Source organism: Equus asinus, chromosome 5, assembly GCF_041296235.1.
Source record: "Equus asinus isolate D_3611 breed Donkey chromosome 5, EquAss-T2T_v2, whole genome shotgun sequence".
Lineage (NCBI taxonomy): Eukaryota > Metazoa > Chordata > Mammalia > Perissodactyla > Equidae > Equus > Equus asinus.
This window is the reverse complement of record NC_091794.1, coordinates 112,724,433-112,744,292: the sequence shown is the minus strand read 5'-3', so window position 1 is coordinate 112,744,292 and position 19,860 is coordinate 112,724,433. Positions and strand designations below refer to the sequence as shown.

The following is a 19,860-nucleotide window of genomic DNA, read 5'->3' as shown; positions in this document are numbered from 1 at the left end:
TGGGCGCCCGCGCCGGAAGCGGAAATGGTTGGAGGCTCTCGGCCCCGCCCCGGCGGCCATCTTGGAGGCCCCGGAGGCGGTGCCGCGCAAGACGGAGCGGAAGTGCTCGCTGCCCGTTCCCGGACCAAGAAAAGCGCCGGCGCGGCCGCCTGCCCGCGTCCTCCTTCCCGCGGCCTTCGGGAGCCCGCGCTCGGCCGCAGCGGAGCCGCGAGGTGCGGCGGGCGGGGGTGCGGCCGGGGCGGCGGGCGGGCGGCGCACTGGGATAGGCGGGGCCGGGCGGGTCCCCGGGGTCGCGGCGTTGACCGGCCTGCCCCGCCCGCCCGCCTGTCCTGGGGGCTCGGTGCCCGCCCCGGTGCTGTGTCCCCGCCCGTGGCGGGGCGGTCCGCCGGGTCGCGTGGGAGCGCCGTGCTGAGGGGTCGAGCTGCTCGGTAATGGTGCGGACCGAGGTGGGACCGCGCGAGTCCCCGGGCCGCGACCGCGGGCCACGCCGGTTCGGCCGCCCGAGCCGCCCTCCCTGCACCTGCTCTGGGCTCCGGGCAGCTGTGGCCGGGTAGCCCCCAAGTTTCCCCGAGGCGCGTTGTCCTCGGCTGGCTTGGTCTTTCCCTTGGTAGGCCCCCCGTGAATAAGGGGTCCCCAGGCCCCCTGAGTGCAGAGGTGACCGCGGTCGGGGCAGTGTGCCCAGCCAGGTGGGGACATCTGAGACGGCCCGGCCGGAGGAGGGAGGGGCCCGGCCGGGATGCGGCCTCCCGGGGAGTGGATGAGGTCTGGAGGCGCGTCGGCCAGGGGACAGCACCGGGGGCTGGAAGCGTGTGGACGTGCCCTGCGGGGACCCCGCGGGATGAGGGCAGGGGCGCTGAACGGAAGGCCGTGGGACCAGGCGTCGATGAGCCGCGGGAGCAGAAGGACGGAAGCCTCTTACTATTTGGGGAGTGGTGGCCACCTCCAGCAACGGGTGCGAGGAACGGCTCAGAACTAGGCACGTGGGGAGTCTTGCTGCGGTTTCAGGCATGATACTCACGGGCTCTGCTTGGAATGTTTTTTTCTTCCTTTCCTTTGTTTTCTTTGTGACTGAGCATAAAGCACTTAAGTCCAACAGCTCATTTACTCCGGCCTGCTACCTAACAGGCCCGTTAGGCGGTAGGGCCCGGCAGGAGACCAGAAAGTTTACCTCTTGAAGGAGCTTGCATTCTAGTAGGAGGAAATAGAGAAGTAAACCAGAAAGAAATCAGAAAATGAATGTTACACAAAATAAACAAGGTGACGCGACCGAGAGACTGAGTGGTCAGTTTGACAGTCATGCAGGGCCTCTCTGAAGAGGTGGTCTTACGCTGAGCAGAGAGAGGACTGCAGACAGAGCAGCTGGTGTGAGGGCCGCCCTAATCTAAGAACAGGTCTGACATGTTTGAGGGCGGCTTTGAGGGCCAGGCTGGGTGCTGGGTGCTGTGTGCTGGCGTGGCTGGCTGTTAATGCCAGGCGGGAGGCCATTCGGGGGCACTCAGGTGCTGTTGCCCACCTTTCACACCTTGAGCTGAGGTGTGCTGGGATGGTTGCCCAGGTCATACCACTAGAAAGTGACAACTGGACTCTGAAAGCAAGCTCTGACTCCAAAGTTCACGTTCTTAACGTTATTATGGACGGTGCGTTTAATAAAGACGTCAAGCCGTGTTTTAATACACGGGCTGTTTGTCGGATATTCGACAGTGTGTTTTTGGAAGATTTTCCACATGTTCAGGGGAGAGAATGAGCAGTTGTAAGCAGTCTTTTTCTTACAGCACATCCTTGGAAGGGATAGCCAGGTATTTTCTCCTTAATGTGACTCTTATCGTCTCAGTTCAAGTAGAAGCGTTTTAATGGTAAACAGGTCATAAAAATAAAGCAAGGGAAAATTTGTAAGGAACCGTAGGATAAGGAATGTGACTGATGTAGCTTTCTGCTGGTCCGGCTGTGGCCTAAATAGGGTGGCCGGCCATCCCAGGTAATGAGTTCTAATTCAGCCCCTTGGAAACGTGGAATTCTCCCTGGTGAGTGTAAGCATGCGTGTCCTGAGAAGACAGGGAGGGTGCGGGGCCGTGATCCCTGTGTTCAGTTTAGCTGGTGTCTCGTTTACGCGTCTCCCATGAGAGCAAAGGGCAGTTCTGGGTCCCTCCTCCACGCTTCCTGGGCTCTGCCCCGTCCACGCGACAGCTCCAGGAAGTGCTGTCACGGAGTCACTGTTACACTTTTTACGCAAACTTGATGTGGCATAGCGCGACTGCTCGGGGTTATTTTCATATCTAAGTTGTAACTGGAAAGTTTTTCACTTGAGATTCAGATCAGGGCCTGAGCCTGATGACTCCGCTTTAAAGAGAGGGTGTTCTGGGTGCTCTAGTGAGGGCGTGGGTGAGGGGTGCGCCCCGGCAGGTATGGGTCCAGGTTGTAGCCCCACCGTGAACAGACGGATGCCCGGGCAGCTTGAGCTGTCGTGAGCCTCGCTTTTCTGTCTGACTGGGAAGGGCTGTTTTCCAGATGAGGAAACTGAGGCTGCGTGGCCAAGCAGCTCAGGGGCCTTGGACACAGACTCGGAGCCGGAGTCCGCTTCTGTTCCACAGCCCTGCTGTGGTACTGGATGGGGAAGTGCTGTCCACAGGTTCGGGGGCAGCAGTCAGCTCTACCCCTGGCATCTTCTCCAGCTGAGGGACAGCAAACGCCTCAGTACTCCGGATCCTTCTTGTCCTGAGGTTCGGGTGGCAGCGTGCGCTGTTGGAGGAGCTGAGGTCAGGCTGGGCTCCGGCTGCTCAGGAGCACAGCTGCTCCTGACCGTGGGCAAGCGGCTTAAACTCCTTGAGACTCGATCCTCTTTTGTAAAGTGAGGGGATGCTGCTGCTTCACTTGGTTATCTGGTTCTCACAGGCTGATTCCTCACGGGATCCCAGCACATGTTGAAACAGTCAGGAGCAGATAGGATTACCCACTTACAGATAAGGAACTGGGACACCCAGTGGGCCAGCTGAGGATCGTAGGTGACGTTTTCTTGTTTGTGGAGTGGAAGACCTGTGCCTGAGAGGGCCAGGAGGTGCACAGCTGGCCGCTGGCACTGTGGAGAGCAGCCTGGACAGAGACCAGGGCAGGGCCTGGAGACGAGGGGGTGCTGAGGGGAGCCTGAGGAATGGCCAGGAGGAGGTGCTGGAGAGAGGCGAGTCTGGGGCACTGGGGAGGCGTGGGTGCAGCGGCCCATGCTGTGGACCAGCCCTGGGAGGTGGATGTGAAACCATGTCCACAGGACTCAATGGTCAGCACAGGCGGCTCCTGGAGACCAGTGAGGGGAGTGTGGTCCAGGTGACATTAGCAGAAGTGAAAGCCCACCCAGTGCTGCTTTGCATGTCACATGCCATCTGCTCTCCACTAAAGCGTGTTACTAGTTTGTTTTTCTTGGACAACATGGTAAAGACGCACAGGAGAAAGAAATGGTGTGGATGAAACAGTGAATACTGAAAAAACCTGCTTGATAGCATTGGCAGAAATAGAGCAAAATGATCAAATCCTTGAATGCTTTTTATTTAATTTAAAAGTATTTTGTGTGTTTCTCAGTTACAGAATGTCTGAAGGGGACAGTATTGGAGATTCCGTCCATGGGAAACCTTCTGTGGTGTACAGATTTTTCACAAGACTTGGACAGGTTGGTTTTTTATAGATGAACTGTGTAAATATTTGAACAAGAAACTGTTGAGCCGGCCATTTTCCTGTGGGCTGTAGGTGTGCCGTGTTCCCGATAGGGAGTGGATGACACCTTGCCCCAGCCTCACATTTCCACCCTCGGAGACCCTTCTGTAAAGGACCAGATAGTGAGTGGTTTAGGCCTTGGGGGCTGGATCTGGTCTCTGCCAGATGTTTGTTTTCTGTTTTTTTTCCCAACCACCTTTAAAAATGTGAGAACCATTCTTAGTTCCTGGGCAGTACAGATATGGCGCCAGCCCCTGTGCTGCTCTTGCCCTTCCCTCTCCCGGCTGCCCACGTCCACGTCCACGTCCACATCCACTCGGCCTGGCAGGCCTGTACATCCCCCTTTGCCCAGATCTGCACACCATCGATGGACCGTATCTGTGGGCTCTGAGGAGGCCTGCAGTGGCCACTGTGCTTGAGACAATATTCACACGGTGTGTGTCTGAATTTCAGTCTTAGAGGAAGAAGTCCAATTCAGTGAAAAGTTGTATATACTGATATTTTGGCTCACAATCAAGAATGTATCAATTTTTAAAATTAAAAAATAGCATTTGGAAAACTTGATAATTCTTAAAGCTGGGTATTCGGTATGTGTGGGCTCCATATTTGATGAATGGGTGAATTTTTCATGATTAAAATTTAAAAACTAAAACAATTTCAAAATTAAAATTAGACAGCATGTATGTGTACATGATTACACACACACACACACACACGCATACGTGTAAAACTGAGGACTCCTACAGCACACTCCGCAGCTGCCTTGGTGCCCACCACGCGAAACCTCCACGCTGCTGGAGGTCAGGCTGTGGCCGGCCGGCCTGAGGGCAGAGCTGGGGGCCGGCGAGGGGCTGCTGGGCAGGGCTGGGACCTGCTCCACTGGGGAGGGCTTTGGGATGGGACTTGTGGGCTGAGTCCCATGTGTAGGACGGTGACTCTAAGGTGTGCACAGTCCTCCTTCTCAGTCTAGTCGCTCTTGGGTTGAAGTCAGGTCTCCCAGCAGTGACCCCCTTGGGCTGGTGCTGCAGGGCCCTGTGCCATGAGAGTGTTCTGCGATGGTTTGCTTAACGGATGGGCCTGCCTCCGGAATTACTGCACATCACTCTTGGGTTAATTGCAGTCACTGCTTTGGGCCAGCAACTTAGGATCCGAAGCAGGTGGTCACAGTAAGTGTCCTGTGCGCTGGAGTGGCAGGGTCTGCGTGACGCGTGTGCACTCTGTCTTGCAGATCTATCAGTCCTGGCTCGACAGGTCTACGCCTTACACGGCTGTGCGCTGGGCGGCGACGCTGGGCCTGAGCTTCGTCTACATGGTCCGAGTCTACCTGCTGCAGGTGGGTGCTGGCCAGAGGCGAGGCGTGCTGTTACTTGGGATGCTGGTTTTTTTCCTATCTCTGGATTAGGAGCGTTCATGGAGAAAGAAATGCTCTCTAATGATTGCTTTTCAGTTAAGCACCAAATGTAAGAAAAATTTCAAAGACTGTCTTTTAAAATGAGATTGTTTACAGTTCATCCGAAGTCCATCAAATTCTCTAGCTAGAGTTCCCAGGACAGTCTTGATGTCAGCCCGTGTCTGGTGAAGTCAGCAGTGGACCCTCTGGCACCCCAACCCTGCCTCAGGACTCCCCAAAATTACCTCTGGACCAGCCACCTCGTTCCCTGGGTGCCAGGAGTGATGTTGGCGTCCTGAGGGGGCAGCAGGTGGTTGAGTTGAGTGCGAGACCTAGGGACCGGAGGTGGTTTTGAAGGGCTTTTCTCAAGGTCAGGTGACGTCCTCTCAGGCTTAACCTTTGATGTTGTTTATTCTTTAGTGACCACCTGGCTCCTAAATGCGAATTCTCTGTAGACTTGGGAGGAGGTCATTTAATCTTTCCTTATGTTTAGAGGAAGGTAAGGTAGAGGGCTTGCCCAGTGTGGTTTCTTCGGAGTCAGGAGAGAGGTTTCCTCATCTAAGGCAGGCGCCTTCCTTCCAGATAGTTCCCCAGACTAAGTAGGACATGGGTCCATAGATGGACACGTTTATTTACTGGACACTGTGATGTGTCCTGTGCTGTGAGAAGTTCTCACTTAAACTAAATGTACACACGTGTTCCTGGATGTTATTTTTTATGCCGAGTCCCTGCAGATGACCCTAACGTGGGTTCAGTGTGACGGCAGCGGGTCACTCTGTCTGTTGTAGCCAGTTGATCTGTGCAGGACGCTTGCAGTTAATGTGGAATTTACTGCAATTCGTTTTTCTAATTGGACATGGTCCATTCTCTAATGGAAAGAATGACCTAGAAACCTTGATTCAGGGACTTTAGGGAGGGGTGGGGGTGCATTTTGCACCAGTTAGTTTACTGTGTTCTAAACCAAATTTATACCTAATTTGGCATCTCTTCGGCTTGGCCCTGTGACAGGAAGCTGTGTAAACATTAAACTATTTAACGTGTCATATCTAGTTTTGAGTTGTCTGACTTGAAAATTTTTAAGGCAGAAAGATTTCATCTTGTTCGTATGAAAATTTTAGGCTTTTAAAATTGAGAACACAATGCAGTCTGGTTTTTTTTATCTTTTAAGATTTAAAAAAATTTTTTCCTTTTTCTCCCCAAAGCCCCCTGGTACATAGTTGTATATTTTTAGTTGTGGGTCCTTCTAGTTGTGTCAGGTGGGACGCCGCCTCAGCATGGCCTGATGAGCGGTGCCATGTCTGCTCCCAGTATCTGAACCAGTGAAACCCTGGGCTGCCGAAGTGGAGCACGCGAACTTAACCACTCGGCCACGGTGCTGGCCCCTGCAGTCTGGTTCTAATTGGATAAACTTGCTGCTTTTAAGTGAATTTAGTTGTAAGAAAGTGTGTTGCACTTTCAACAAGTGTGTTCTACAAGCTGTGGGTATTCCCGCTTCTTTGCATCTCCTGAGGAAGGTCTGGCTCCAAACGTGTTTTTAACCTTCTTCTTGATTGCCTCGTTTTCTGGCTCTGGATCTCTCCTGGGCATTGATCGTTGACCCTCCTGACAAAGTGTGTGGTGATGGGAGTTGCCCACTAGAGGGATTACCGCCAGCACGTCTCAAGCGATGGTTCAGATCCTGTATTCCGGGTCAGGTGGCTGTTGGCTTAAGGCAGGGCTTCTGGATCAGGTGTGCACACCAGCATCCCTCAGTGCCTGGGCCACACCCACTCGGTGTGTAAGGAGCCTCGTGGTGCAGCATGGGTCTGTGGCTTTGAGAAAACCCTTCTTTTCTGTTGCATTCCTGGTGGGGAGCTGGTGGCCTCAGGTATTTTGTGCATCTAACTGGACCCTTGGTGAAGTTTGCTGTTTGGGCCCTGGCTTGTTCACTATCAGGACCCACAAAGTAATTTGAGATAAACTGTGTCATGCACATCACTGTCCTCTGTCACTTGTTATAACTTTCATACTGTAAGTAAATTGTGTGATTTTTTTTTTAAAGATTTTGTTTTTCCTTTTTCTCCCAAAGCCCCCTGGTACATAGTTGTGTATTTTTAGTTGTGGGTCTTTCCAGTTGTAGCATGTGGGATGCTGCCTCAGTGTGGCTTGACGAGCAGTGCCATGTCCGCGCCCAGGATCTGAACCAGTGAAACCCTGGGCCGCCGCAGCAGAGGGTGCAAACTTAACCGCTCAGCCATGGGCGGCCCCAATTGTGTGCGATTTTCAGTTCATTTCAAAGTAGGAATTGGCTTGAGTGGCAGAGGGCTGCAGCGCGCCACTGACCCTGTGTCTCCTCCTCTTCCAGGGCTGGTACATCGTGACCTACGCCTTGGGGATCTACCACCTAAACCTTTTCATAGCTTTCCTTTCTCCGAAAGTGGATCCTTCCTTGATGGAAGATTCAGGTAGAGTAGAGATTGTCCACTGTACTCTGTTTGGGGAGAATTGTTATTTTGTATACTTCACAGGATTGCTCCATTTTCTCTAGAAACATTTGAAATCCAAACTTCTGAGATTCTTCTCTTGGGGTTTAAAATGCACTTAGAGCTTTGGTGATGAGGATAAATCTGTTTGTAGAATGACTCATTAAATCCTCTAAACAAGCATGGGAGGTCAGCAGTCCTTCTGTTGCCCCATTCTGCAGATAAGGAAACTGAGGCACACAGGGTTCTGTAACCTGCCCAGGGTCACACGGCAGGGTGTCTAGGAGCAGGGATGTGCACTTGGACTGACTGACTCTGCCCTCAGAGTCGCTCCTTCCTAAGCAGCCTGTCTTTGGTCATCTCTGAACGCACTGGTTAGGTCCCTTCTCATGGGAAGCTGGCTTGGCTGACCCTGACACCCAGCCGGGCCGCTGAGGGTGCACTCTCTGTTTCCCAGGATGACGGTTTGAAATGTTCTTGGCCCTCGCTGCTCCTGGCCATACTGGGCCAGGTGGGGAGGCCATGTTTACTGGCCAACTGGGATAGGGGGCCAGGGCACAGCGGTAAGTCACTGTTCCAGCACATCTGTCACACTGTTGGAAAACCCGATGTGGCTCCCTGCCAGGGGAGGGACACACTTTCTGAGTGCTGGACGCTTTCTCAAGACTGTTTTCAAATTGTGACCAGAAGCCTATGATTTTTCTGTATAGAATATTTAATAAAAATATTAAAGGAGACACAACCCTTTCATTTAATGTTGCCATTTGGGGGGATTAGAAAATAACTGAGACCCTTTCTGTGGGACTCGTTCCTCCGTCCATGCCTGGGGCGGGAACCTGCCTGTGGGGGAGCGGAGGGAGGGGAGCGGAGGGAGGGGAGCGTCTGTTCCCACAAGTCCAGTCTCTCAAGAGCACCTACAGTCCTGCACACATCCCGTTTTGTAAACATTCCTCCTCCTTTTCTTTATGTGCCTTTATGTTGGCAAGTTGACATGTTCCTATAAATTGGCGTGTAGTTCAGTTTTTATGCAATCATTCAAAATATATAGAACTTCTTTTTAAAAAGAAATTCTAATATGAATCTTCTAAAGTGATGAATTGATTTCTAAATCGGCCAGAGATCCCCATTTTATTTTTGGTTAAATGATATAAATCTGTATTTCATATCATAGGCATGCTAGTTCAAAAGCTTTAGGGAAAAACTTAACAAATGTGATGGAAATAAAAAGGTGAGTCCCGTGCTTTGTCTCAGATCACTGCTCTGCCTTTCAGATGACGGCCCCTCGTTACCAACCAAACAGAACGAGGAGTTCCGGCCCTTCATTCGCAGGCTCCCAGAGTTTAAATTTTGGTGAGTTAATTCCTAAAGGTAGTTGAGAAAGCTGCTTGTCCTCAGGTGTGGTTAACAGGACTGAGAACAGACGACCTTTGTTCTAGTTAGCTAGTAGCTTAGATACTTAAAGAAATGAGAGTTTTGTGGTCTTTGTTTTTAACATTCATTCACCCAAAACACGAGTGCTGTGCTCGCCGGGCATGGAGCTGGGTCACGGGCCCTCTGTAGGAGAGCCCACCGCCCGGTGGCTTCTCTTGGCTGCAGGTTAACACCAGCGCGCTCTGAAGCTAGCAAAAAAAGGGGCTGCTTCCAGGACAGAGGATCCTGGGTATGTCACAGACTTGGGCCTCAGGAGGGCAGGCTGCACCGCCAGGGTCTGCCTCCCTCCGTAGACTAGCTGGTCTCCGTGCGGCTCTGCTCTCAGGGCCCCTTCTGGTCTCTGGCAGAGGTGGACCAGCTTCCCCCCGCTCAGTTCTTGAGGGAGACCTGAGCAGAGGCAGGAGTCTGCATGCACGCGGGGCTAGGTCTCCTCCAGGGCAGGCGCAGCCTTCAGCACATCTGCTGTCATTGGAAGTGCCGCACGCTGGGACGGGGGCTGGCTTATCCCCCAGCACTCGTAGAGGTGGTGACGTTGCACCGAGGATGAGTGTGACAGGTGGACAAGTGACGCCACACTGTCGGAGAAACCGGCTCTGTGACCCCATCTGTCCTGCATTTCTTGGATCAAAATCCTGAAGGGAGCAAGCTGCCACACCTTTACTTGGCATCCCTGGCGCTGTGTGGGATGTGGCAGGTGCTCAGCCAACCTGTGGAGCGGGTGGGAAGTGCTGGGGAGGGGGAGCAGAAAGCAGGTGAGGAGGGGCCCTGCCAGCCCTCCAAGGAGGTTGGCCTTTGTTCTCTAGGAAAGGGAGAGCCCAGGAGGATTCTAAGGAGGGCCAGGAGCCTGATAGCTGGCCCTGAGGCCAGACTGCCTGGGTGCCGCCTGGTTCTCCTCAGAACGCTGCACAGCCACGATGGGGACTGCCTGCTGGGTGCGTGGGACTCCAGCGTGAGGCTCAGGGACTGGGGTTTATTGCAGCCAGCGGCCTAGGCAGCATACATGAGCCTTGAGACGTACTGTGTATCTGAGTCGTCCCCGAGCCAGTGGCCTGAGTGGCATCAGCACCTCTTCACTGGCACTTTATACTTGTGTAATTTTAGAAGAAAGCTTTGAGCTTTTAAGGGACAAAGAGTGCTGTACTTGTGGTGACACGTAGCCGTCATACATAAAACACGCAGTGCCACCACAGCCCCCCAGTAGAGATGTGCACTCTCCTCGTGGGCCCAAGTGCCAGGGGCCCGGTGCTGGCTGACCTTCTCTCCTTCTCCAAGGCACGCAGCGACCAAGGGCATCCTTGTGGCCATGGTCTGCACCTTCTTTGAGGCTTTCAACGTCCCAGTGTTCTGGCCCATCCTGGTGATGTACTTCATCATGCTTTTCTGTATCACAATGAAGAGGCAAATAAAGGTAAGCACTGAGACGTGCTGCCCTGAGCTGCCCTCTTACTGTGGCGCTGAGAGGAGAGCCACGCTCAGGTCTGACGTGGGAGGGCAGTGCACAGTCTGCTCTGGGTGCACATGGAGCCTCATGAAGCTCCGTGCAGTCTGACGGGGATACGGTGCCCTGCTGCCCGCCAAGGTCCCCCAGCACAAATCTGTCCCGCAGTCCAGCTGTCGAGTGAGCAGGCCCTTGGCAGGCAGCTCTCTGGGTGCAGGGAGGGAAAGGCCCCCGGTTGTGCCCTCAGGTCTGCAGTCCTGTCTTCACTGGCACGTTGTCCTGAGTCAGAGCCAAGGATGTGCCAGACAACGACGGTGTTATGCCGATGTTGCCCTCACACAGGTCTGGGCAGACATGATAGTGCAGCTTCACCCCTCCCTCCCCAGGGTATGTCATCAGCAGGGGCCGTGTGCCTCCCGTCCTGGGTCCCCAGCCCAGGAGCTGTAGCCCTTCCTGCACGTGAGGGGTTACGGAATTCAGTGGAGATCTGCTGGCTCAGCTGGGCTGAGGGGGCTTGCTGTGTCTATGAAGGACTAGAAGCTTGTTGTTGGAGTCCTAGTTTCATTGCCTGATGCGTAGAAGATGGGGATTCCGATTTGGAGAAAAGGTGGCTCCTCGGAAGGCTGTTCTGCAATAACTCGAGTCTCTTTGTCCCCAGCACATGATCAAGTACCGCTACATCCCGTTCACGCACGGCAAGAGGACGTACAAGGGGAAGGAGGACGTGGGCAAGACCTTCTCGAGTTAGATGCTGGGCTGGACCCGCCATGCAGAGTCCAAGGACGGTTTTGAGCCATTGTAACAATGCCTTCTTCACATAAAGTAGTTGGTTACAAGGGAGTCGAATTTTCTTTTTAAAAAGGAGCTTCAATTATTTGTAACGGAAATATCAGGTTTTTGAAGAAACCGGCATTTAAACCAAATTGCATTGATTTATTTTTCAGTGACGTTGAAGTGTTGAAATGGATGGAATGCTAGTAAACTGCAGGCCGGGCAGATGGGCGGGCAGGGGCTCTGGGAGGGCGGGTGGGCACAGCGTTGTGTGACCACGGAGCGAGCCCGCAACGGGGTTGCACCCCAGCCACCGCCTCCCCAAGGACGCTCCTGGTCTCCCTGCCCGCCTGGAGGATGACGCTCACCTGCTGCTGCGTGCGTGGAGGAGCTCAGCACCTGAGGGTGACTCCTAGTGACTCTGGGTTCGAATGCCAGTTTCCCCATTTCATCTCACTAGAGATGTTTAAAGTTGGCCTCTATCATAATAACTCAAAACTCTGTTCTTAACTACCGTGATTGCTTTTGAGGGCCTGGAATTATAAATATATATTATATTTTGATTGTTTGAGATTATTTTGACACATTTCTTTGATACGTAGGGTTCTGTTTTGATTAATTGACATTTGTTCCCATGCAGCTGCCCATTTACAGAGACACTGGTAAGAGCAGACCAGTTCTGTGGGTTTTAACACGCGGTTTTTCACTTTCTACGGAGAAACACAACTCTGACCTGCATGTCAACTTTTTTGATGTGATAAAAAGAAATACTCGTAAACATTTTACTAAGTGACTTTTTAATTCCAACTTTATTAAAGACAGTGTCCCCTTTCTCGTGTAGTCTTTATCTAAAGCACTCAGCTCGCTGCACAAAGGCAAGCCCAGCCCGAGACGTGCTGGCTCTCTGGTGGTGAGCCGTTTTTACCAACGGCAAGAGAACAGACATCAAACATGACCATGGTTGTCACTGGGGCACAGATGCTGAAGTACGAACCAGTGTATTTCCTCCCAGGTCTTCAGGCAGTTCAGACTCGTCACTCTGAGCAGTTTTCCTTCGTCTTAAGGTTTTAGAATTGAACAGGCTTACTGTCTGGCTTTTCTCTTGCCGATTTCTGCATATTGGAAATTGAGCTCCTCTTGTTTTTGAGAGGCCATTCCTTTTGTATACCTGACCCTGTGTCTTCAACTTCTTATTTAGATGACCCAAATCTGTACTTTCAGACCATGTGGCAGCATTTGAGGTGTTCAAACTCTATAGACATTTAAAAAATTTTTCATACTGTTTTCATAGTAAATGCTCAGGCCTGAGATGTGCTGGGAAATAGCGTGTGCTTGGTCAGAGTGTAAGGAAAGTATTTTAGGAACCGAGGCCCTCTCTTGGGGCCCCTCCCTGTCAGGTCTGCTCTCAATCTGGCCCGTGGTCACAGCGGCCTGTCTCTGGCAGCTGACCTTTATTAACTGAGGAGTACAGAGCCATCCCTATTCCTGAACAGCTGTGTCCACTAAGTCAAACTCTGAGAAGTGGCCTGCGTAGGCCTTTGCCAGCAGCCTGTGCTATGACACTTGCAGCAGGGGAACGTGACACCCCAACCAGAGGGCCTGGCAAGGGTATTTTTATACCACCCTTAGGAAATCTGATTTTCAGTTCACCCTGAAGGCATTCTTTTATTTTTTTTTTGCTTGAGGAAGATTAGCCCTGAACCAACATCTGTGCCAGTCTTCCTCCACTTTATATGCTGGTCGCACCACAGCATGGCTGACGAGTAGTGTAGGTCTGTGCCATGCCTGGGAGCCAAACCCGTGAACCTGGGCTGCCAAAGCAGGGCACGCTGAACTTCACCCCCATGCCACGGGGCGGCCCCTGAAGGTCTTCTTAATGTATTAATGCTTCCGTGCAATTCGTTTCTTAAGGATGCCTATGGCAAAGTCCTGTCTCTGGCACAAATTAAGTACAGTTTTAAAAACCTCAAAATAACAAAAAGGTGGCAGGAAGTAGGCTGGACATAGCAGTGACCTGGGGTAAGCAGCCGTGTCCCTGCCTCTGGGAGACTGCGGAGCCTGAGGGGTGGTGTTTGTGGCTTAGGTGTTAGCAGCACGTGTCACTCAAGCTGGCTCTGCCCCACCAGGAGCTCTGAGCTGGAGGCCCTTCCGCCTTTGTGCAAGGCCAAGATGCAGACTCCGTTTTTCTAAAATGGGAAGCAAACTTGACATGTGTTAAAAGGTGCGTGCCAAACATTTCAGGTGGAGATACGGGTCCTTGGTTTCTTTCTATTCCTGAGTGGATGTGCCTGTGCCACTCAGCCTGGCTCTGGTGACAAGGGCAAGGTTTGCGGGGTCACTGGGGCTGGCGGACTGACCACACCATCAAAAGCAAACTGCTCCGTGCTCTGCTCTAAGCACGCCTGTTCAGGCCACACCCTTACCGTACGCCTGACGTGGAATCGTTTGTCATCATGGAAGTGAATAAAGTTTGTCCTGAATAAAGGTTGGTCTCACCTGTGTGGTTTGGGAAATGGAGGGAACATAAAACCATGTGCAGAGAGTGAAGTCCTGGAGAAGTGACTAAGTTGTGCCACAGCGGGGTGTGGGGCTCTCAGCTGAGCCTCTGCCCCAACTGGGTCTCGCCATCAGCGTCCCCAGGCTCGGGGGTCACTGAGCTGGGTGGAGCCCCGCCAACCCCGCCTGAAGGCCCTGGGCCTGCCGTTTTGCAGCCAGGCCTAGCCTCTGTCCTCCTGAGCCACTGGCATGGTATCTTCATGACAAGAAATATAAATTAGAGAATTCTGTGGTTTCTGTACAAGTAAAGGTAGTCTTGAGAATAAGTCTTCCTCCTGACGATCAGGACGTCGGGCCGCTCTGTCAGGTCAGCGATAGTGCCGCAGGTAGACGAGCTTCTGGGGAGGGAACTTCTCCCTGCAGAGGGGACACTCCGCCTTGTGGGGGGGAGAGCAAGGTCACACAGGCCACAACCAGCACAGCCCCTGCCACAGCCCTTGGGGTCTCCTGTAAGGCCATCTCGGGCCCCCTCCCAACTGGCACCTCTGGTATCTCAGGATGGACATCCGTCTGGTTCAACGTAAGACAGAGTCAGCCTTACTGTTCAGAAGTTGCAAACCTGCAGGGAAGGCCTTAACCCTGGGTCATGGAGCGAAGCAGGGAACAGTGAACTGAGGAGACGGCCAGGCTGTCCCTACGGTGACTCAGGGCCATGAGGGCTCTCAGCCGCTACTGACAGCTGTGTTGAGAGGAGTGCGTGGGCTCCACAGACTCCCTTTGGGGGTTCTCAACAGAGAGCCACTGAACGACTGGCTACCCCGAGCATCCTGCGAGTTTCTGGGAGCAAATGCTTGTGTCCTCTGTCCGTTGCATCAGGCCCGGCAGCCCCATCCCTAAGGACCGGTTGGGCTGAAACCAGTCAGGTTCCCTCTGGCCCAAGGGAAGGTCGGCGCTCACCTGCCAGGCATCCCCACCTGGGCCAGCCACTTAGGGCAGGCAGCGCCGGTGCTCCTGGGGGAATCCCACAAAACGGGGACCGGGGAACCAAAAGAGGAGGCTGCACTGACCCATAGTGACAGACCCTCGCAGTGGGGGCATTTCACAGGCGCTGGTTCTAAATCAGCTCCAGCTGGGCTCGGAGGCTGCAGCCACCGTGTGCCCCATACACGGGCCCTGAGCAAAGACTCATGGCCAACACACAGAGGTGGACGTCCTGAGGTAAGAAACAGGCCAGAGCATTTGAAACGCTGTGAGGAAACAAGATGAGCATCACATCCCTCCTTACCTGCCTCACCTGCATGCCCCACCCCCCATCCCGGAGAAGCTGGACTGGGGCTGAGCTCACTGCAGAGGCGTGTAGGTGCCCAGGAAGTGGCCCCCTCCCTGGAGTCAGCGCAGAGGCAAGAGGTGGCCTGGCGTCCCTTGCTCTGGTCACCTGGCGTGGTAGATCCCAACACCCTGAGGTCTCAAAAACCTGGGGCTGGTGGTTGTGCGTCCTGGGACCCCTGAGTGGGCAGTCATGGCAGGTGCCTGCCCAATTGGAGAGGAGGGTCTGGCCTGGCCTGGAGGACTGGGGCCCGATGTGTGCGGGCAGGCTAGGGCTTCCAAGGTGCTGGGGGCAGACTCGCCCACCACAGCCTTTTGGGAATGAAACCTCATGGGCGCCGGCTGCTGCTCCAGCTTGCTTCCAGCAAAGCGTCGACATGCATAATCAGCCACCTTGATTCCAAATGTGGCCCCATATCTGGCTTAGCTGGGAGCTTTTAAAAAGATGCCCACCCCTCCACCCCCAAACAAGAGGAGGTTTGAGAGGCAGGCTCCTCGGTTCTGCTGCTGCCACTGGGGCTGCACCCCTGCTTGGGGACCCTGCACACCCCTAGACCCGTAGCTGCTGGTCCCGGCGGTGCCCACCTTGGTGTCGCACCACTGGGTGATGCACTCCCAGCAGAACAGGTGGCCACAGGGCGTGGCTGTCGAATGTCTGCGTTCTTCCAGGCACAGGGTACACAGGGAGTTTCTGGAAACTGCCCTCTCTTCCACGTGGCTCCTGGGTCAGGGGGCAGACAGAACCGAGCCTCAAAGTCTTTGTGACGCCTGCCTGAGCCCCAGCAGCAATGCTAAGCGCAGGGTCCTTGGCCCCCAGCCCCCACAGGCGGGGGCACACCTGAGCTGAGAGCCCCCTACAACCCACACATGCCTGTGCCCCCTGCACCCTTGGCCCACCACGTACCTGCGGTACGACAGGCTGCGGTGCAGCTTCCACTCCCTCCGGGCACGCTGCCTCTGCCGGAAGCCATACAGCTGCAGGACTGTGGACAACGCCAGGTGCAGAAGGGAGACGAGCCCCAGCAGCCTGTAGCTTGTGCGAGCCCTCAGGTCCTCTGCAAGCGGGCGGCGGACGTGGAGCTGTCAACAATCCCAATGGGACGGTTATGCGATCAGCTGGCATAAAACACTGGCCAGCTTGGGGACGAGGCCTCCCCTGGCACTGGGGGGCCCATCAAATGAGGCCAAACCCTGCCTTCTTGGCACAAGGTGGAGACAGAGAGTGACCAAAGGCCTCTTGGCTGGATGAGGGGGGCAGGAGAACCTTGCAGCATCTGAGCACTGAGCAGGCAGTCAGGGGACGCTGCTGGACAGCCCAAGGCCTCACTCCTAACAGGAGTCAAGTGCTGAGCCAGGAAGATGGCCTCGGAGTTCCAAGCCTGCCGGTCATTGTGGCTGCAGGTAAGGATTTGGGGGTGGGGTGGGGACATCCAGGGACCCACATCTCTGAGAAAAAAGGAACTGGCAAAGAAGCAGGGGAGGAGGACCCAGTGATGGCAGGAGAACCCTGGCCTGCAGAGGCTGCAAACAGCTTCTCTGTCATGGGAACACGAGCTCCCTACTCTTAGCAAGGCACCTGACCACCTGGCGACACTACGTCACCTGGTGACACCGTGTTCCAGCTCTGAAGCTGCTGATGGCTGCAACTTCTGGCCACATCCTTGAAGACAAAGTCAGTTGCCATCCACTTCCTGTCTCCCTTCCCTCGGCAGGGAATGGAGACAGCCAGGTCAGCCAGACCAGCCAGAGCAGATTGGCCAGAGGCCCAGGTGCCAAAGAGAAAAGCCCTCTGTCTGGGTCGACCCTGTGTGGGTCCAGCCCCTTGTTACAGCAGCTCAGCAGACACCTACCATACTTAGTGGTGATGAGCTGTCAGCTCCCTTGAGCGTGTTAAGAACAGACGGACCTGAGAGGAGGTGGTGGTACAGGTGCCCAGAACAGCACTGCCCAGGAGGGTGGAGGAAGTGGGTGGGATGCTGAGAGTGACCCAGGAAAGAGCCTGGAGACCCTCTGGTGGGCAGGCGGCCTGAGGGGAGGCTTTCTGAGCAAATCTGGAAGCCAGAGCATCAGCTAAGAACCAGGATGGGAGAAGGCGTGAATGGTTGTCTAGTGGGGCAGGCAGGGATGCTGGCAGCAACAGGGCCCACGTGGTCACTGTGGGGTCACCATCAGCAAGACGTCCCTAAACCTGACCCTCCGTCAGGGCAGCCTGGAAGGTGCAGGTGTGGGGCCCAGGAGCCCAGGGTCACAGGCCCATGCTCAGCATAAGGAGCAGAGCACCGGGCCTGACAGTGAGGCAGCCCACATGTGCTGCCTGGAGGCAGACAGACTCACTCTACCCTCAAGGTTTGCAGAAACTAGACTTTCTTGGTTCTTTTAGCAAAATGTGACCCAACAAAACCCACGTCTTTTAGTTTAAGGATTTGGGCTCCAGTCTTGTGACTGTGACAGTCCATAGAGGCTGGAAGAGCCAACTACACACAGAAGAACCAAGATTAAGCAAGTGTGGTTGGCACCTGCTACTTACATAGGTGACTCTGGTGAGCCTCTTGGCCAGGTGGTAGAAGGCGCCGTGGATATAGAACCAGGCGACGTGGAGCCGCTGGAGGCAGCTGAGGCCCTGCCTGAGCACCAAGGTGGCGCGCAGGAGTGCCTTCTTCTGCTGCTCTGTCAGGGTGGCCACGTGCCGGTGCACCCAGCGCCTTGCCCCTGACCGGTGGCGCACACCAGGTGCCAGGCTGCCCTGGGAGGACCAGGTGCCATCGCTGTCGGCCTGCAGCTCATGCTCCAGGTGGAGGAGCGCCTTGTCCAGCAGGTAGGGCAGGACGGTGTGCAGTGCGACCAGCACAGTGCGGCGCAGCCTTGAGGGCACACGGCTCTGGGATGGGTCCACCTGGATGATGCTGACGTACTCCTCCCCGAGGGTCTGGTAGCCTGGGACGAGGGAGCGGGGATGGGGGGTGGTGGGCATGTAAGAGACTGAGGCAGACCTGCCAGCAATTCCTTCTCTCCTTACTGCGTCTTGCTCTCTACTGAGTCCCGGCCTTTCCTCTAAAGGACAACTCTCCACCAGGGCGTTGCTGCCCATGTCCCGTGACAGGGGTCAGTGCCGGGGCCCCTCTGGGGGTCATGGGGTTCAGTTATGGAAAGACAGTCCCAGTGGCACTGTGGGCAAAGTCCAGGACAAAGAGCACCAGGGACAAAAACAGTGAGAGGAGAACGCAGACATGACTGGTGAACTTCAGAGCTTCCAGAGGCCGGGGCTGGGGCTCAGGGCTTGGCTTCCCCTCTAGGGGAGGGTCTTGGGGGCTCCTCCTTCCCTAAGGCTGCATCTGGGCCAGCTCCAGGGACACTGGGGAGCACCACCAGGAGCTTCTCACACTGCTGGCAGCCCCCCTCCTGTCCTCTGGGCTTGGCTGTGTTGGGGGCCCCTCAGTCCCAAGGTCCTGCTGGGGGTGCTACCTGCAAGCGTGGTGAGGCCAAAGTAGGCTACATCCGACAGCAACTCAATCTCTTTCCTCCACTCCAGCCACTTCTTCGCACCTGAAAGGAAAAACAGCGCTATTACCGTGGGGGTGGGGGTGGGGGTGGCAAGGATTAGGAAGAATCCTCCCCTCTTCTTTCCGCTAAGGCCCCGCCCAGCCTCCCCGAGGCTGAGACTGTTCTGAGCTAGACTCTCCTCTCTCCCCTGGCCTCCAGTGCTTCCCACGCTGTTCCATCTGCACTTGCCCCGCCGGGGCCACTGAGAGTCTCCTGAGAGCCACCTCCGCGTCCAGGACCCGAAAGGGCCCCAAGGACAGACGGTGTAGTAAAGTGACTAAGAGCACAGTTGACACCACCGTCCAGCGTCAAACTCCAGCTCCCCACTTTGCCGGCTGTGACCTCAGGCGAGTCACCTGACCTGTCTGGAATCCCAATCTTCCATCTGTAAGAAGGGGAGTAACAACAGGTCCTACCTCCTAGGAACGTTTTCAGGATTAAGTGGGTTACTGTTTGTAAATCACGGAGAACGGTGCGCGGCAGAGTAATTGACAGTGTCTGTATACGTTCATAAACCATCTGTTGTGAGCGCCTCCTCCAACACCTGGGCCTCACCCCACCCCGACCCAGCGGCTTCTCCCTTCGGCTGAGCCCGCCCCGGGGGCTGCGGTCTCGTCCCCCCACCTCGCGGGGTGCAGGGCCACGGGCGACACCCTCCGCGCCGCGCGGTCACTCAGGGCCCGCAGCGCTCTCGGACGCTGGCGGACTTGGCTGCTCAGCCGCGGGGAGCTGCGGCGCCCGCTCGGGCCCACCCCCGCCCCGTCCACCGGCCCGCCCGCCCTCACCCGCAAGGCTGTGCAGGGCGCCGCCCGCCGCGCTCCGCAGCCCGCCGCGGTAGTAGTCGTCCTTCTGCGCCGCGCGAACCACCTCCGGGGGACTGGCGGCCGCGACAGCCACAGCGGCCATGGCGGCCACGCGGGCGGCGCTTGATGACGGAGGCCGGTCGGAGTGCGGCGCAGACCTTGAGCGTCACAGCGCGCGGGGCGGGGTCTGGGTGGGGTGGGGCGGGGCCTGAGCGGCGTCGGGGCGGGACTGACGGGGGCCCGTGCGGGGGGCGGGGCCTGCGGGGGCGGTGCCAGCGGGCGGGGGCGGGGCCTGCGGGCGGGGCGGTGCCTGCGGGCGGGGGCGGTGCCTGCGGGCGGGGGCGGGGCTTGCGGGGCCACCTCCTCGCTGTCCGAGCTCTGCGGTCCGCGGTCCGGAGCGGGCTGCACGAGCTCAGTCCCTTGGCAGCTGTGGTCTCACGTCCCCGGCCCACTCTGCGGACGGGGAGACTGAGGTCAGAGGTCCGGCTGCCCGCCAGCATCACG

General features: G+C 55.6%; 2 protein-coding genes across 6 annotated transcripts; one reads left to right on the top strand and one right to left on the bottom strand.

The window, feature by feature from the left end:
- The first annotated feature begins 6 nt into the window (after nt 1-6).
- RER1 (retention in endoplasmic reticulum sorting receptor 1) lies at nt 7-11,762 on the top strand. 4 transcript variants are annotated; one of them, XM_070511297.1, is made up of 7 exons: nt 7-212; nt 3,568-3,655; nt 4,928-5,032; nt 7,434-7,533; nt 8,823-8,901; nt 10,255-10,390; nt 11,079-11,762. In XM_070511297.1, the coding sequence occupies exons 1-7, from the start codon at nt 25-27 to the stop codon at nt 11,166-11,168; spliced, it is 786 nt and encodes a 261-aa protein (XP_070367398.1). In that variant the 5' UTR covers nt 7-24; the 3' UTR covers nt 11,169-11,762. The 4 variants fall into 4 exon arrangements, with proteins under 4 accessions (XP_070367398.1, XP_044625437.1, XP_070367400.1 ...); XM_044769502.2 differs by lacking the exon at nt 7-212 and adding an exon at nt 260-686; XM_070511299.1 differs by lacking the exon at nt 7-212 and adding an exon at nt 263-428.
- A 219-nt stretch (nt 11,763-11,981) lies between these two features.
- Nucleotides 11,982-19,520, bottom strand: PEX10 (peroxisomal biogenesis factor 10). Of its 2 annotated transcripts, XM_014863104.3 has the most exons (6): nt 19,339-19,520; nt 18,476-18,556; nt 17,541-17,947; nt 15,918-16,093; nt 15,599-15,734; nt 11,982-14,124 (listed from the first exon to the last, which is right to left on the bottom strand). In XM_014863104.3, the coding sequence occupies exons 1-6, from the start codon at nt 19,457-19,459 to the stop codon at nt 14,056-14,058; spliced, it is 990 nt and encodes a 329-aa protein (XP_014718590.3). In that variant the 5' UTR covers nt 19,460-19,520; the 3' UTR covers nt 11,982-14,055. The 2 variants fall into 2 exon arrangements, with proteins under 2 accessions (XP_014718590.3, XP_070367397.1); XM_070511296.1 differs by lacking the exon at nt 15,599-15,734 and having other exon boundaries at nt 19,339-19,499.
- Between the last annotated feature and the right edge of the window lie 340 nt (nt 19,521-19,860).